This window comes from Eurypyga helias, unplaced genomic scaffold (assembly GCF_000690775.1).
Source record: "Eurypyga helias isolate BGI_N326 unplaced genomic scaffold, ASM69077v1 scaffold4471, whole genome shotgun sequence".
Lineage (NCBI taxonomy): Eukaryota > Metazoa > Chordata > Aves > Eurypygiformes > Eurypygidae > Eurypyga > Eurypyga helias.
This window is the reverse complement of record NW_010230030.1, coordinates 34,172-52,207: the sequence shown is the minus strand read 5'-3', so window position 1 is coordinate 52,207 and position 18,036 is coordinate 34,172. Positions and strand designations below refer to the sequence as shown.

General features: G+C 41.1%; 1 protein-coding gene across 1 annotated transcript in view; it reads left to right on the top strand.

Moving 5' to 3' along the window:
* The window catches only part of LOC104516302 (FGGY carbohydrate kinase domain-containing protein-like), a gene marked incomplete at its 3' end in the record, with an annotated part of 57,786 nt that overhangs the window by 21,326 nt on the left and 18,424 nt on the right, over nucleotides 1-18,036 (top strand). The window contains exon 3 of the mRNA XM_010160589.1: nucleotides 17,110-17,225. Coding sequence (XP_010158891.1) covers nucleotides 17,110-17,225 — 116 coding nt within the window. The remainder of the gene's footprint in view (nucleotides 1-17,109; nucleotides 17,226-18,036) is intronic.

Below are 18,036 nucleotides of genomic sequence, written 5' to 3'. Positions count from 1 at the left end.
AACCTGGTCTAGTGGAAGGTGTCCCTGCCCATGGCAGGGGGGGTGAAACTGGATGATCTTTAAGGTCCCTTCCAACCCAAACCGTTCTGTTATTCTGTGGTATGTAGCACACGTTAGTGTAAAGGAAATAACTCCAGTTTTCATTCACTGTAGTTTGAAACTTAGAGTTTTGAAACGTACAGCTTTGAAAGTTTCCTCTCCTTCCGACCTCATTTTCCAAGGTGAGTTCTCTCTTCTGAGGGATAACTCTGGATCTGCAAAATAAGGTGTTTTTATACTTAAGAGTGATGAAGGGAGGGGAGAATGTGCCACAAAATACACAGGAAACTCTTTTCCTGTAGTTTCCATCTGAGATTCCCTCCATGAGACTGTATTGGGGAGTTTCTGATGCTGGTTTGTAGTTGTATATAAAATCCCTAATACAGGCTCTCTTGAGAAAAAGCAATATTATGGTATAATTTTACTTTCAAGAAAAAATTGAGTGTGATTCCTGTCTTAATGGAAAAAGTAGGCATGATGTTGTCCTTAGTTCCTTGTACACGCCATCGGTGTACGGGGTCAATGCTGCATGGTGCTTTCATCTCCCTATGAAGAAGGGAAGATGGGGAATGTGTAAGCATGGTACACTGTTGACACCCCCAGGCTCTGTGGGCATCCATGTGCAGTCTGGATTCGGAAAGAGCCCTTGACGTAGGCTCCTTCACAAGCAGTATCTTTCATTGGTCGCGTCGGGTAATGCCCATGGGGTATGTAGTCTGAATGTGTATCTCAAAGAGAAGTCAGATGTTCTTTAGTGTTCACCATTCCTCATGCTGGTACCCCGGTACCGCCAGGTAGGAATATAACAGGGGAGCTCTCTGCAGGGATTCCAGTTTGTTTCAGATTTCCTGGTTTTGTGTACTTTGTCCTGTAACAACTCTTCACTTTGTATATAAGAACAGTTCATAAACAGCTGTTGAAACTCAACATGGTGCCTGAAATTTCCTGCTATTCCTGACCTGCCTGTAACAACACAGACAATCCTTATTTACACAGCTTAGCACCGCTGGTAATCTATCTAAGTAAATTTCCCATTAACTCCTTCTCTTTCGGGTTACAATTCTTTAAATGTGGATCAAAGGAAAATTATACTTACTAAAAATATCAAGAGTCAAGAGATTTCTAACTGCTTAACCTATCAAGAGACATATTAATTGATAAATTAAAGTAGATGCTCGTTTGCTTTGGCACAGACAGAATAATAGGGAGAGAAAAGAGGAGGGAGAGTAGAAAGGATGATGTCCAAAATGCCATAGCACACATTACCTTGTAACTATGATACCTGCTGTGCTGATGGAAATAAATTTCAGGCTGATCTAGGCTTCACCCACGATCTCATCTACTTGTTGCTTTATCTGAAAAGGCCTCTATTTGTGTGTGTCTGTGTATGCACACATGCGGGCAAAAATAAGGAATACAGTTTTACCTTATTAAATCTGAAACTTTGCTTGGAGGAATATTGCTCAAGAAAACCACATCAGGCCAAGCTTTTGAAAATGCAGACTGGTTTAGAGAAAGCACTTTAATATATTGAAGCCTCAAGCCATCTACCTCTCTGCTCCTCAGAGCTCTACCTGAAAACTCCCAGGGCTGAATAATTTAAGGTTTGGGCTTTTTTTTAATCATTCTGCAAGAAATACTAGTCTGATGTTTTATTTTCTTAAAGTCTGAACTCCACATAACTTTTTTTCTGAACTGTTTATCCTCACTCCAGACATGAACCTTGGAAAGGTGGCAGAAAAAACAAACAGCTGCTGTGTTTTTGGGCAGTCTGCATTCCTTTAAACTCTCTGAGATCAGACTTGTGCTGAGATTTTCAAATTATTTGTCCTAGGGCTTAACCACTTTCACTCCTGCTTAAAAGTCAGTGAGTATGCCATACCGGTGCTTGTGAGAGCTGTCATGCAGAGCGTTAATGATTCAAGAACTATGAATATATGATGTGTTCTTAGGGCTTTTTATTATTGTTTCATTCCAACTTCACCTACCTCCCTAATCATCTTTCCATTTTTGGACTGCAGTCTTTTTTTTAACTTAAGCATTTTGTTTAAGATATTCTAGGGAATTTTGTTTTCATTTTGGTTTTGGGGTAAATTTCATGCACATAAAAATGTTATTAATGGACCAAGGTGGAGGTAATAAAAAAGACTGCCACATTCCCAAGGCCCAGAGTCGGAAATTATCTTCTCCAAGCTTGGGTTTCTTTCCTGCATAAGTGGGAGACGGGAAGAAGAGTAGTGCTCCTATGGCAGGGTTTTGTGCCCTCCTTTTGAGGTCTCTAACATAAGTTCTGCAGAGTTCGATGTAAGAGGTGAAGAGTCAGGACAATGCAGGCTTGTGAGGTGAACTACTAAGAGAGTATTTAATGATCGGGGCCCTGATGTGGGTTTGCCCGTCAGAGAGACGTGAAGGTGCTGCTTCTACTCATACCTTATCAGTAGCCTAAATCTCAAGCCTGTCTTGCAGTTCCCTCACCTTCCAATTCTTGGAACTTCCCTGAGTAAAGAGATTGGTTGTTCCAAACCGCTATTTTTGTGATATGGGTTAAATATATTGGGCAGGATGCTGAGACCTAACGTGTGTTTACTAGCAACTGGAGTTAATGGAAAAACAAAGCAGTCAATCCAATTCTGAAGGGATTTTCAGTTAACCATCTTCATTCTTTTCTTTGGGCCTTTTTCCAGCAAAGCACTTAGGCACGTGCTTAAAGTTAAAGCATGTGCTTAAGTGCTTTGCTGGTCTAGGTCCTTTATTTGCTATCCAAGCGTGTTGGTATGAACAGGCTCTTGGTTCTATGTATATTTGGAGAATTGTTCTTCTTACACCGTTCATTTTTCTCTGAACTTTTTGTCCACTTAGAGCCCGGAAAAGATACTTTGTGATTTCAGCATGGCACAGATCACAGTTTGAAAACAGTCTATAGGTTATCGATGGAAATTTGTTGGTACTGATGATGAAGAAATTGTGTATTTGGAAGAATCAAGGTCAGTCCACCCAGAGAAGTTCACATCTGATGGCTTGCTGCAGCCAAGTAATCTGCTTGGCAGCGCCTGTCATATAGAGTCACAGAATGGTTTGGGTTGGAAGGGACCTTAAAGCCCATCCAGTCCCATCCCCCCTGCCATGGGCAGGGACACCTTCCACTAGACCAGGTTGCTGAAAACCTGGCCTTGGACACTGGATGTGACAAGAACATCTTCAGACAGTTAAGGTATTGTAGATTTAGCCCATGGCATGACATGTTATTCCTTCTTCCAGAAAATTCTCTTTAAGTAATAACTGCCTTTTGGGTGGCACTTGCTTTTATTTTTTGATCTGGATGTAGATCGGTTTGTTTATTTCTGTTTTTTATTACTGCAGTCGGGAGTTCCATATCTCTGAGTACTGCAGCACAGCAGGTCTTGCGCTGTCCCTCCTCCCCCTCATACCATCCCTGGCATGTCAGGACAGGAGAATTCGGTTAAATTGAGACCTTAGGATTTCTGGCTGCATCTTGCAGCAGTGAAAGTTGGCCTTTCACCTCTAGAGCCATCTTAAAACATCAGCAGGTTAATATTCTTTGTGCTTTTGTTTGTTAAGGTGAAGCCACTTTGTACTAAGGAAAATGGCTTAATTATGCAGAATGTACAGCCTGAGACTGCTGACTTAATTGCTGGAGTTAGTAAGGACTATAGAAGAAGTCAAGCACAATCCTGCAGTTGCTTATGCAAACCAGCGACTTACATAAACACTCCAGTTGACGTCAAAGACACTATTCGTACAGGTCGGGTTACTCACACCTAAGTCTTTGAAGGCTCAAGCCCATAGTGAAATAGTAGTTTGCAAAATTGCATTTAAAAATATTTGTTCTTCATTTCACTTACGTGAAAATGTACAGGGTTTCTGTAAGAGTGATTTTTTTTAATTCCATGATTTGGTGAAATACACAAATGTGGGAATTCTTGCTTTTTTCATTAAAAAAATGTAAAGCATTGAGGAGAGAATCTATCATTATTGTTTAGACAGCTTACACAGGCATTTAAATTGACTTTTAATCCATTCTTCTCTGTGCTTGCAGCATGTGCATCTGTCTTCTCTGCAAGTATTGCAGTATAATGCAAGTATCAGGAAAGGGAAGGAGAAATATTTTGGTGTTGTTAGAACTGCACAAAAGGGTTCATTAGAGTTTAGAATAGTGGTAAACTCCACCCTTCTGGTTCAACCGTCACCTTTCACAGTGTTTAGTGTCAGGCAAGCTCGGGCATCACCCGGCTTACCTGGGCGGGTTAGGGCTGTCTGAGAGAGCTGCGGGTGTTCATTCCCAGATGAAGCTGTTTTTAAGATTTAAGTGAGTGTGAAACCCGTTGATGTCCACCTCCCTGGTGTAACAGGCTGCAGCATCTGAAATCAGAAGAGTAGCATCTTTGTGTTAGCCACCCTTCCAAGAAGCCGTGGCTTGTTTTGTTTGGTTGTTGTAACAAGTCAAAGTGGAGGTTTATTTTGTCCAGTCCCTTCTCTTTTACAGTGGCAGCAGTAATTGTTATGAAGGAGAAAAAGGAGGAAGGAATCCTAGAGTTGACATGTTGACTTCCTTCTGGGGACAGTTCTTCTAAATCATACTGTGTTAGATAGAGTTTATGTTCCCTTACAGTATTTCTCTCTATTATTATGAGTGGAAGCAGTCTAGATATCCATGTCATGTCATCTTTTTTTCTCTTAATGTTTTGGGCCCAGCCATACCCATACCATTTCTCAGTTGCATAATGATGGCTTGTTTGGTCTGAATGAACATAATGCTGTATTCTGAGGAATAATCACGCCTGATTTATCTGCTCTGTAGCCTGCCTTGTTTTCTGTATTGATCTCCCATTCCTTCCCCTACTGATGTAAATACAATCTCTTTTTCATTCTTATTTTATGGAAATTCATGTATGCTTTTGCTCACTTCTGTTATCTGTTTCAAAACTTCTTGTTGGTCTCCTTGGTGAGGTGTTCTTTGGTTTGCGAAAGCACGCAGCTATCCAAATAATACTGTTGATCTCCCTGCTTTCTTGAGATTTGCTCAAAAATTTTCCCTCTTTTTTACGTGAATACAATTCCAAAGGACTGTAAAATGAAACTATTATTATTATTATTAAAGATACTCTAGAAACAGGTGCACTGATGCTGTCATTTGAAAGACTAGAATATCATATGCTGTATTGTATGCTTGTATGTGAAACAAGCCATCTTGCTTTTCCTTTGATTTAAATGCCTTACCATCAAAAATGCTTTTAAAAATTGATGCTAATGACTCTAAATTTTGACCAAATACATCTAGTATTTGGGAATCACTATTCTGAGAGTATACACTGACTGATTCATGTGACGGGAGGTAACAACACACCTCATTGCCGGTGTAGGAGTCCCTGACATGCATCTTTGCCTCAGGTGCAGAGGGCAGCCAGATCCTGTCATTCTGAACTGGAGTAAGACTTGAAGGGAGGTTTGCCTGAAAGAAGGAGGGCTCAGCCTTGGAGTTTAGCATCTGAAATCCGATCGGTCGGCATCAAATGCAGTTATTAAAACTTTCTTTTATTACGGTCCTCTTGGCAATTTCCCTGCTTCTGTTCTGGTTTCACTTAGGCTGTTTCTGGCCTTAAGTGCATGACAGCCCAGGTTGCAGTTCAGCATCGTCTGACTAAGCTGGTAAAAACTCCCATTAACTCTACTGACTTTTCTTCAGGACTTTATACTCACTCATATGCTCAAGTACCGCCCTAAATTAGCTTCTCAACAGTTTTGAGGTTAGGAATAGAAACATTATTTACTCACAAATTAGTAAAATGTGTCTTTATAGTGAACTTTTAAAGAGATTTCTGGGCTAATAGTTCTCTCAAAATATCAATGTTAGGATTGTAAGGGTGTTTTTTCTCACCACTCTAATTCTACTCAGTTAAATGAAAACAGCATAAACGACATCGTGAAGTCTAGCTCATGTGGAGGTTTGCTTTACTAGCAGCGTATGGGGTGTCAGTGTCCACATGGCTGCTGGCCAGGCATTGCCCTCAGCATGACACCACACTTTCTAAAACACTGGAAAAGTCCACAGTGCTTCCTGCGTCTGGGCTCCCTAAACATGGATGGTGGTTGTGCATGTCCCCTGTTTACTTTTCAGGCGGTGGAAGGATAAAGTGTCGTGGAGCTAATAACCACGATCTTCCTGTAGCCTGCTGATGCCAGTCCTGTGGAATCAGGCTATTGTAACACAGCGAAGGGATGTGAGGGTACGTGTGGCTGTGTGGCGGCCAGCAGCTCCAGCACCAACTGGTACTGCTGCGTCAGGGGATGCACGAGTGGATGTGGGTAGTGATGTGCTGCCATTATTGTACTGGGAAGAGTTTATGTTGCTGGAAGGAGTAATTTCGCTCTGTCAAAAGCCATATGGTGGAGAGGGAGCTTGCCTGAAACCTGCCTTCCTTTTTTTCAGTTACTTGTAGTCCTTGCTTAATCTTTTGACTAACTCCATTGGGTGTTCAGTGAAGCCTTGAATTATCATAGAATCATAGAATGGTTTGGGTTGGAAGGGATCTCAAAGACCATCTAGTTCCAACCCCCCTGCCATGGGCAGGGACACCTTCCACTAGACCAGGTTGCTCCAAGCCTCATTCAGCCTGGCCTTGGACACTCCCAGGGATGGGGCATCCACAGCTTCTCTGGGCAACCTGTCCCAGCGCCTCCCCACCCTCTCCAGGAAGAATTTCTTCCTGATATCTAATCTAAACCTCCCCACTTTCAGTTTAAACCCGTTACCCCTTGTCCTGTCACTCCCTACCCTGGTGAAAAGTCCCCCCCTGTAGTAATTTTGCTCAAGAGCAATTTTGCCTTCCAGAGGAAAGCTCTGTACTGGGTCTGTATACCGATACTTTCGGTTTTAATTGTGTACTAGTTTTAACTGCCTGAAGATGGTGACAGGAGAAGATGTATTTTTTGAATTCAAGTTCTTAATTGAAACAGATATTTGACTTCCTATTGCAGAGTGGTTTGCTTGAAATACTGAGCTTGAAAGAGTATGTTTTTCTGCATAAATTGTACTGAAACTCTGCTGATGTTGCAAATTGGCAGGAGATATGGCCAGAGGGCAGGCTGCCGGACTGGAGCGGCTGGATACGTGGACTTTATTTCCAGTTTTGCTTTTCATTTGCCTTGCCGTTTTTGGATCATTTTTATAACCTGTCCTCTGCTTGTTAAGCTTTTAAAACATAGTGTGGCAAAGTGATTCAAATTTTTATATGTACACACTGCTTTTTACTCTCATGTTTAAAGATTTAGACTGTAGCTGTGCATGGGAAGATTTTTAACATGTTCAGCATCCCAGTGTCTGAATGGTGTCTTTCTGCCTGGTCTTCAGACGGAGTCTCTGGAGTTCAAGCTTGAATTCAGGGGTCTGAATGAGGGTTACTCTTTGACCCTTGGCCAAGTCACTCAATTTCTTTCACTTCTGTTTGCCATCTTCTAGTGGAATGGATTAATATTTCCAATCCCACATGCTATGTCTGATTTGTCTAGACAATACATTTTTGTGTCTAGGACTGTGTCTCATTATGTGTTTTTCAACAACGCCGAAGACAATGGGTTTGAATCTTGGTTGGGTGTCTGTAACGTAATACAGAATGAAATTAATAAAAAAAGCAAGTAGTCTGCTGACTGTTTGCTTCCCCGTGCCTCATGACATGGTGAGGCGTACGTGGGCGGATAAAATACTCTTATTTTGTACTTTCTGGTCCAACTCAATATGTTTAGCTAAATGCATCCCTGGTGTGAATCCACTGAAATTATTGGATGTACGCAAGGGATTAATCTGAGTCGGTATGTTGCACTTGAGATAGGCGTTTCCCTTCAGGTCTGATGACATAACTTCTAGGAATACTGAATTAAGTCTCGAAATCTTTTGATAGTGAATTCCTGAAGAGAAATACCTTTTTTTTTTTTTTTTTTGCCTTGGCCTCTGTTACAGATAGTAAGAAACATAATCTCTTGTTATTTAGTGTGATTCACATTTTGTTGTACAACTTTTTCGACATTTGCAGTGTGTGATGCAGTTATTTATATCTTTTAAAGAACAGGTTTAAATAGATTACAGAAAACAATTACAAACCGAGACATTCTCCCAGTCCAAAGTAAATATCTGTGTCTTTATAAGTATGTGTGTGTATTCATGAAAAAGTAAAACCTGGCATGTTTTTTACAAACTTACATATTGAATGCATACTTTCACATCTCTGGCAAGATGTACAAAGGTTACTTTTTTAAGGTACCTTATCCAAGATGGCATTTTATTTATGTGGATTGATCCTTAGAGTCTGAGTGTCACAGAAGTGGTTTTCCCAACCATCTGTCATTAAGTTTGAGGTGTATCTGTATAAAACAACATCAGTCTCATACCTCTTCTGGAATTCGGGAAACATCTACACTTTATCCTCCTCAAGAGACTTCTGTACTTATTGTGGTGGTAATTGGAGGTCACTCTTCACTCTGGCTGGGGTGGTCAGTAGGTTGATACCAGAGTTTAAAGCACTTTGCTGCTTTGAAACCTTGTGCTGCTATGTAGTCTTTGAAAATGACTCTATTGTTGTTCTTTTTTTTTTTTTTTCTTTGAAAGTTGCACCCAGGGTTTAAATATAACATGGAATCTTGTGAGGGAGTGGCTGTAATCAGAGGAGATTAATCATAGATGTGGGTGTAGAAAATTGGAAGTGTGAATTGTATTTTTCATACAATAAAATCTATCCCTTTAAGTAAGCAACATATTTGCTTAGAAAATTCTGTAATTTAAAAAGCCAGCCAAAAACTTCTGAAGTGTTTCAGCATGAACACCGAATACTAGAGTGAGGTTTGAGTTAATTACACCTTTTCCCCCTTACAGAAATATTTTTAACTTTTTGATTTACTAATTGAAAGACTTTCCTGCCCACTGATTGTAGCTGAGGTCTGTGAGTGCACGCGTGGCAGTATGCGTTCAGAGTCAAGAGTCCTGCTTCTACGTGCTGTGTCGTGACAGAAGACCTAAAAGCCCATGGTAATAGGTCTGCCTTGGAATGCCTCCTCTTGCTGAGGTCCTGGAAATAATCCACAAGGGAACCATATGTATTGGTTGTACAAGAAATTGTTTTCTTGTATTTCCTTCCTGGATAATTGTCAAGACCTTATGTAACACTGAAGTGGTGGTGGCCAGCAAGTGGGCATGGAGACAAAATTGGTGAAATGGGCTTAGCCAATGCTTTCTTCACCTGCTACAACCTTTGCCAGAGCTGGAGCTCCAGCTCACGGAATGAGAAAACCTGTCGTGGCCATATCTGTCTCTTTTGACTGTCTTGGACAGCTGCCCTTTGAGGCATAGAGTCATAGAATGGTTTGAGTTGGAAGGGACTGAGGGACCAGTGTTGTGCTTGGACCTGTAGCACAGGTTTCCGTGAGCAGCGATGAAGTCTGGGCTAAAACCTCACAAGTTTGAAAGAGAAACTCTCCATTTCACCTCAACTGGACAAACCCCATGGCTCCAAACAGCATCTCCTCGACTGATCCACATGCTGAAGTACCGGCATAATGCCTACGTCTGTTGGTCAGAGATTTGATGGATCCCAGTCGCTCAAGGGCTGTGATGTAGTTGTAGTTTCCTAAAAGCCTTTTGTCCTACCTAAAAGAGGACGTTACTCTTTCACTCTTTTTTATTATTTATGAGAAACATAGGTGTTATCCAGAGCGTAGCAAGGACAAAGCTGGTAGAATTGCTAGCACTGATTACTGTAATTTCTTTGCTACCTTTACTGATTAGGTTAAGTCCTCAGATATGCAAAGACTGAAAGTCAAGGCCTCTGAGTGCCACTGCTGTGGGTCTGCTTGCTGTCCCAAACAGGCTTCCCCACCTGTCTTTTTTCGTTTGGCACGGTTAATGTTTTGTTAGAAGAAAAAAAAAAAAACCTTTTCAGGCCAGAGTCATTGCACTGCTGTGCAAAGACAATGAGTTTGGGCTGGCAGGAATTTCAGAGGCTTTGAGTCAAAGGCAATAATAATAAAAAGTGGTGTGTTGTAAATATTAGGAACTTGGGACTCGCACATTTGAGAGGATAGAACAGACCCTGACATGTTTCAGTTTGTGTACATGCAATTAAAGAGCTGTTGAATAGGTGAAATGAGTAAAATGCAGACAGCGTATGTGAAACAGAGCACACCCAGACTTACTTGGCCCTGTGGTTTAAAACTAATCTGTCTGGGAGATCTGCTGTAGTTCTGGTGACAACAGGTGCAGCTCTTCTTACACCGCCGTGAACTCAACCCACCCTCTTTGATTCCCTTCAGCAAATGCTTAACATGGGCAGCATCTCATGCATTTTATAGTCTCAAAACTAAATGACTAGGTGTCACATTTTTTCTCCGATTACCCGTGAAGTATTCCTTCGGGAGAAATTGCCCTGGTCTTTTCCTGTTTCCCCCAAAGCAGCCCAACTACCCCAGGCAGGCAGAGACATTGGCGTGACCGGTATAAATAACCGTGGTGTGTGGATCTAATGATCTGGTTCTGTTTCAGAGGTCATGTATGAATGTATATGGCATTAGCCATAATGGAGCAGAGAATAATTACATGTTTCCTATTGCTCAGTGATAACCTCTGCTGTATTTCAGGCTCTTGCAGTACCAGTGCCCAGTTCTGTTTAGTATAAAGCTTGGATGCTGGGAGTATGTGTGCTGTGTCTTAATTTTTTGTCTGGAACATTTTTGCAGAAACCACAGTCAGATCTGTGACTGTGAGAGTGGTAAATTGCTCGTTTTTGTAAAAAGCCTCAAGACTGTGGGGTGCATAATTTGGTAGGACATTGACAGCTTGGTCCAGCTGTCCGTATGTGGGGATGCTCACTTGAGCAGAACCTAAGCTCTGGTTTTCAATTTGAATTCAAAATCTGTTTTAAATTTGCAGTTTGTAGAACAAAAGGAAAACCATGTTTGATGTTGTGACAGTCACACTCCATTGTTTCAGGTCCTTTTTGCCTTCAGTGTCATGCAACTTTCTTAGTTCTTGATTCTTTGTAGTTTTGAATAAATGTGAGCAACAGACCATGGGAAGTTACTCTATCCTACTGCACGCTATTTCTGTTGGGACCCGGCTGTACCCTATCCCAGCTTCCGTAGGGCTTAGCTTTGGCACAGCCTTCAGCAGGTGCGCTCGCTTTTAGCTCCTCACCACCACGTCACCCTCCGTAGGACAGCCGGGATGCAAGGACGTGTGATTGAACTGTTACACGGTTAACGATGCCTGCAAAATTAATTATGTTAATGGGTTTTTAATTAATTTTTGGCCAGTTAGGATAAATTAAGGAGATCCTTTTGTGTTGGAATCAAGAGCAAAATTTCCATTCACTTCAGAATGGTCAAGACAGGGTACTCTGCCTTTAAAACTGGTAGCTGACTCATTTTCCAGGGAAATTAGTATTGTATCAACCCTCTTGAATGAAAAATCATGTATAAATACCTTATGGGGCCACTATTCAGGGAAAACCCCATTTATTTTAGTAACTATCCTTGTTAATAGGACTTTTGTATTAACCTATACTCAAAATTAAGATGACTTCTGGAAGAAGTTATGGAATATACCCCAAACTGTTGTTCGTTGTGAAAGATAGCAAGTATTCTCCCAGATAGGGCAGAATCTCTGCAGAGTTCAAGTTGTGTCCTTGCTTGCTATATCCCTTCTGGAGCATGGAAGATGGTGTTAGCAAAGAGCAGACCAAAGCGTAAAGCTTTGGCAGCTCTGAAGTAGGTGTGGAGAAGTTTTTTTGTGACCTTTACCTTTAGATACATTATTATGCAGATAACGAAGACCATATAGTGTTTCCCATTTTAAAATGAGTTTATCTGATTTCCTTCTCTCTGAGATGATAGTCAGAGTACGTAACCTTGCAGGGAAAAGCCATGTATCAACTAACTCGAGCACCTCAGTTGCTTTGGCCATGGGTCTAGTTGCCCTTCATCCTTTTGAAGGTTAGTGGGGGCAAAGAGTTGCTTCCAGACAGAATTTTGGGAATTAGCGGGGTGTGTGCAATCACCACAGACTCCCCAAGCCTCATGATTTTTTTTATGGGGACATACTGCTGGTGGGTTTTTCAGAATGCTGAGAGTCTGGTCATACAGGACTTCAACACATCTGAGTCAGTCCTCAGCAAGAGATGTGCAAAAACTCGGAGCTAGGCAGTAATCGAAAGGGTTGTGTAATTGTGCTCGGCCAAATCTACAGAGTTTTTTTTCTCTTGAGGCTCTTGGATGCAAGTAAGATCATGTAGTTCTTTGTAGAGTAGAATTTGTAAGTCTAAACATAATCCTGTTCCCGTTGAAAATCTGTTTTAAATAAAAGCTTTCCATGCGAAATGGTGGTTGTTTTCAGTAGGAGTACTCGGAGCAAAACTTCTTGTTCTGAACAGAGAAAGGAAATTTTTCATTTCATTGTACTGGGATTATGCTTGAGGAAAAGAGTCTTCCAATTCATGGTATTTCAGCCCAGCTAAATATGGTCTGTGTTGCTGAAGGGTTCCGCACCGTGTCTTCTCAAATCCTGCATCGGATTAGGCGGTTGGGGGAGGACTGTGGCCTAGATGATGGCTGAGTAACTCAGCACTTCTGAACCAAGTTGGTGCCGGTAGTGAAGTAAGGGGAACATTTCCTTCTATCCATCTGGTTTATCCAGCTTCAGCTAGTGCAAGTCTGGTGTTTATGGACAAATAATTGAGGCAATACTGCCAAATAGTTTGGAAGAAAGGAATGTACCACAGTGGCTATCAGTACTGTTTCTGTTTAATGGCTGCCCTTCATCTCGTAAAACGTAGGAGTTGCTGCAAAATACAATATTTTTTTAATAGTTGAGGCTTTCTTTTTAGGTGTAACGATTTGGTTCCTCAGCTCCCTCTTTATTATAATGTCTGGATACCTTTTTTCCAAGTTAAGAGTCGTGCTATCGCTTCCTCAGGGTGATGCTCTGAGGGAGAATTTCTGAGTGATTGCTCATAAAGCTAATGCATGTCTATGCCATTGGTATTCAGAGGTGAACAACCACGAACAGACTGCTCTCTCTACATGTACCTACAGCTCTCTAGGATATACAGATTTAGCAGCTCTGGTAGAGCACTTCATCGGGTAAGTGGCAGGGATTTGAGTTTGACACACCCAGGCTCTTTTGAAGCATGTAGTGAGGTTGATCTGTCATTACGGGCATCTCAAATCCTTTTTTCTTGAACTGTTTTCTAAGAGACCAGAATACCTTTCTGCAGTATAATATTTTTGCTTAGATATTCAGGATTTGTATAAAGCTCCATTGTTCGTGTAAACGTGTACTTTTTACATGGCAAATGAGTGGTGGTAAGGGTGGAATAAGGAGCTTAAATCCCAGAGCAGTGCAAATGCTCAGACTGCATTTACAACAAGCCTTTTGAGGTTCTTGTTGTGGCCATGAGAAAATACAAACTTACCAATGTAATGGGTTGGTGTTTTAGCTCAGATTTGAGCTTGGTCTTCATATCAGAACGTTCCACTTCTAGTTAATTCTTTTGGGAAGAGTCCTTCGCAGTGCATGTTCTCTATATTGTATGAAAAATTCAACCTGCAGTCATCTATTTATCCTTCTTCTGTAAGCTCTTTGCTGTGTAAATCTACAGAGGTAGGATGGCAAGGCTCACAGCCGCGTTGCCGTTCCGTATGAGAGTATGGTCAGTCCGGCCATGCCCAGTAAGAGAGCTCCGATATGCTGGAATTTGGGATATTGACAAGGGCCGGTCTGTCCTCGTTCATGCTGTTCCAGTGGGCCTGTGCATGTGATGTGGTGTTGCTCGGAGTGAGCTGGATGGAGGAACTGGCCCCTGTTTAAAACATGCTCTTTGGAGTCCAGCAAGGCTGCTCCAGTTTCTCTTTGGATAAGCATGGAGACTCCAAGGGAGCCACGTAAGACTCCCTCTGATCTTTTTAAGTGAGGAGCCACGACGTTTAGCTCTCAGCCTTAGAGCATTTCTCTGGGTGTGGCAATAGTTCATAGCATTGATCTAATTAGAAAAATACATGTTCAGTTCTGATGATAATTTGTTATGATTTGGTATTTACCATATTTGGGAAAACTTGATGCATTATTGTTTCAGTCTTTATGTCTAAATTTTTCCTCAAGTGATGAAATGATCTTTATTTCAAATACCCTGCCTTTATTTTTCTTTGTAATGAGGGGTTTGAGCTGATTTGGGGAAAATGTTTATTTTTTTCTCAGTATTTTCTTCAGCCTAGAATTTATTTATTCACCCAGTTTTTGTCAAAGGTCCTAATTAGATTTCTGCATCTGGCTTTTAAATCCTTGGAAATTGGAATTTCTTATATCAACATTGTCATTGCTGTAGCTACAGGTCATGTGTTTTTCTGTTTTCAAACCAGACACTGAGTTGTAATTGTCTGATCTATTCTTAAACTGTTTAAGAAAAAAAAAAGGGGGGGGGAGGCGGGGGGCTGTCAAGGCAGTTTGAAGAGTAACCCTGAAATAACCTCCACAGTATTTATAAGGATATAAATAGTTAGCTGTATTTGTTTATTTTTTTTCCCCCCAGAATGTTCAATGTTAATAAATTCTGTGGTTGCAAAGAGCAAACAATGCACCTTTATTAAACGGTGGGATTGTGAATGAACTTCACCAGTCCTCAGGTTGTAAAACCATGATCACTTCAAAGGAACAGCACAAAATGGAACATGATTCATGTAAAATATGCACTTCCGTCCTGGATGAGGAAACGGGCGTACGGGGAGTGCATATATTCATCCAACCCCCTGCTCAATGTGACGTGAGAAGATGTACACCGAGAACGGTGCCGCTAGCTGTCCCACCCCGTAAGAATCCTGCCCTCACCTGTACATCCCCGGTTCTCATTGTACCCTCCTGAAACATGGTGAATCCCAGTTCCAGAGAGTTTCCCAGCTGTGTGGAAAGGCTCTTCCTGTTCTAATTTGGCTACACGGTGTGTATAGTATGTCCAGAAGCCTTAGCTTTGATTTGTAGATCAAATGGCTTCTCCTTCTCCGTTCTGCTTGCTGATTTCTTTGCTAGTCACTGCTGGAGGAGAGGCACTCACTGTTGCTTTGGTTTTGGGGTATTTCTATATAAATGAACAGGAAACTATGACAGGGATGTCTGAAAGTAGCAGAATCCATTCCCTCAGTGGTTTCTTTTCCACAAGAGATCCCCAATTATTTACTGCATGCTTTTTGCTACCCCTGTAAAATAAGAGCTCTGCGTCACCTCGTTAGGAAAATTGCAGTGGGATCTCTACTAGCAGGAAGTACTTTCTGTGGAGTTCTGTCCCTCCCGTTGACTGCATACATAGTATTTTCACTCGGTAGTGGGGTTGGATTGTGCTGTATGGGCATGGGTTGTAGGTGGTGATGTGTGTGACTTTCCTGGGGGCAGCTCACTTACCTGACTATCAGCTGCATTGCTGTGTCTCCTCGAGGCGGTAGTCTTCCTTCTTAGTCTTCCTTCTTAGTCTTCCTTCTTAGTCTTCCTTCTTAGTCTTCCTTCTTAGTCTTCCTTCTGCGCCCAGTAATTGTACCTTGCTGTAGGCGGTGGGGTCGTTGGCCAGAGCGGGATTTCCTAGGCATTATGGTCATGTAAGTAACAGTAGGTAATACAGCAACAGGACTTTTAGTTCAATTCTCCCTATTTAGCTCCCTAGGTAGTTCACGTGGATGAAAGGGAGGGTTTACTTTAACTAAAAAAAAAAATATTTCTTGTAAACAGAAATTTTGGTTAGATTTTACTTATGCAAAGCTGCATGAAAAACTCAAATGCGTCAGTAAAATTTAGTTTGCTTTGAAAATACGTGTTCAAACTGTAACATGCTATTTGTTTATATATGTCTGTAAAAGCACAGTTTGGCTAATAATGAGTCACAAATCAGCTGTCTTGTAAGACCTGAGAGAAAATCCTTCTCTGAAAGGGGATTCTCTTTGAGAATAGTTATGATGTTGCGATTCCCTGAAATGCAGCTGAGATACCTTGCACTTGAGGGTACGGTGGTATTCCCAAGACTAGAGGCAGCTGAAATTTTCAGTAGTGTTTAGCATTTTAATACCTTTTAATTTATTGACTTTTCAAGCACAATTAAATACTGATCTTCTGAGATGGTTCTTAGTGTTCAGACAGAAAACAGCCTGTGCAATATTAAATCTTCAGGAAAGCTATTCATATTTTGGGGGGAATTAGAATTTGAGGATCATTTTAGGAGAAAAAAATCTACGTACTATGATAGACATTTCTGCAAGTTCTCTTGCCTTTTGTTTATTTTCTGCTCCGGTACTCTGCCCTCGTGATGCTGGACTGTCACAGTGAAGTTCAGCATCAACTTATTGGGAATGAGACATGAAACGGGAATGTAATGCTGCGCTCAGCTGCATGGGGGCTGTGCTGTTCCAGCACGTCACTGGATTATCATCGGCTTCTCCCCAGGTACTGACCTAAGGATAGTGGTGCTTGACCACGTGCTATGCCAAAGCGCTGGTAGATGGATGCGATTTTGCTTGTACACATCCACCTCATAAAAGCATTTTGTACCTGCAGGTATTGAAGCAGTGCCATTTAACCTAATTAACAGTGCATGCTTGATGTCCAGTAGATTGTAATTCAGCTTGAACATAAGTAATAGAAAGTTTTTTACCAAGGACATACCGTGTGTAAAACATTGCTATTTGGGTACAGCCTGGAGAAACAGGAATCTTTCTCGGAGCTGCTTGCTAGGAGATGTTCTGTACTTGCTATGCTGTCTTCTAGGCATGTGCATGGCCTATTACTTGATTTATGCAATGAAGTAGCCAGACCAGAGTTGTTTCAGCAGAGAAGAATCTTAAACATAAGGTCCTTTTAAGGTATCTCAAGATGTGCACTCCCAACAGCGACCAGTTTTTTTCAGTGTTAGCTTTACGCTTGGAAGTTTTCACTACTGAGTGAAGAGATCATTTTACCCAAACTTCTTTCTAGTCACACGTTTAAAACCCAACTGTGCTTCTTCGCCTGAATCTATACCTATATTGTCTCTTTTCTAGGTCCCTCTGTACTGTAGTGTGCAAGTGGACATACACTCCAGATGGAGGTTGGGATGATAGTTTCTGGAAAATGATTGGTTTGGAAGATTTGGTGGAGGATAAGTATGAAAAAATAGGTATGTCAGGGGTTGTTTTGTACATATATAAATGTAAAAGCTTTATATATATATATATATATGTTTTATTAAAAGGATCTATAAATATAAAAAGATCTGTTGTGAATGTCAGCAGAAATGCAGCAGGACTTGATGAAATTTTGGATGGGTTGATACCAAGGCTGGATGGTCATAGATACCAGCCTTCCTATGTACACTTTTTACTTACCCTTGTCATCAAAAATTGTATTGAAGTATTTTCTACCCTTCTGAAAGGCCTAGCTAGCCTTTCAGAACTGCTCAGCCCCAAGGACAGAGAAGTAAAGGGGAGCCTCAGCAATTGATTACATGAAGGAAGCGCTTGAGCTGGGTGGATTGGATGGCAGACTGTGAAAAAAAGCCACAAGGTAATAATTCATAGCTGTGACTGATAGCATGTTTTGTGACCTGTACCAATCTCCCTCATAGCAATTTTCAAAAAGAGGTGCTACTTCTGCTTGTTATTATCTTCATACTGTTTTTTACACTCTTTTAGAGCCTAGGTTTAATTAGAATGGGTAGCCTTGCTAATAGCAGTTCCTACAGCAGATATTCATTAAAAGTCCATAATGTTAATATACCAGAAAATTTCCAGGATAACTTTATTAGACTTTCCCTGTTAAGTTAATGGACTTTTAATGGATGTCCTAGGCAGACATGTCATTAACAAGAATATTGCCAGACATGAATTAAAATATGCTCATTCATCAAAGTTAATTATCTGAAATTTCCTTTGATTTTTTTTTTTTTTTTTTAATGTCTGGACCTTTGAACAAGCTTGGACAGCAGTTTA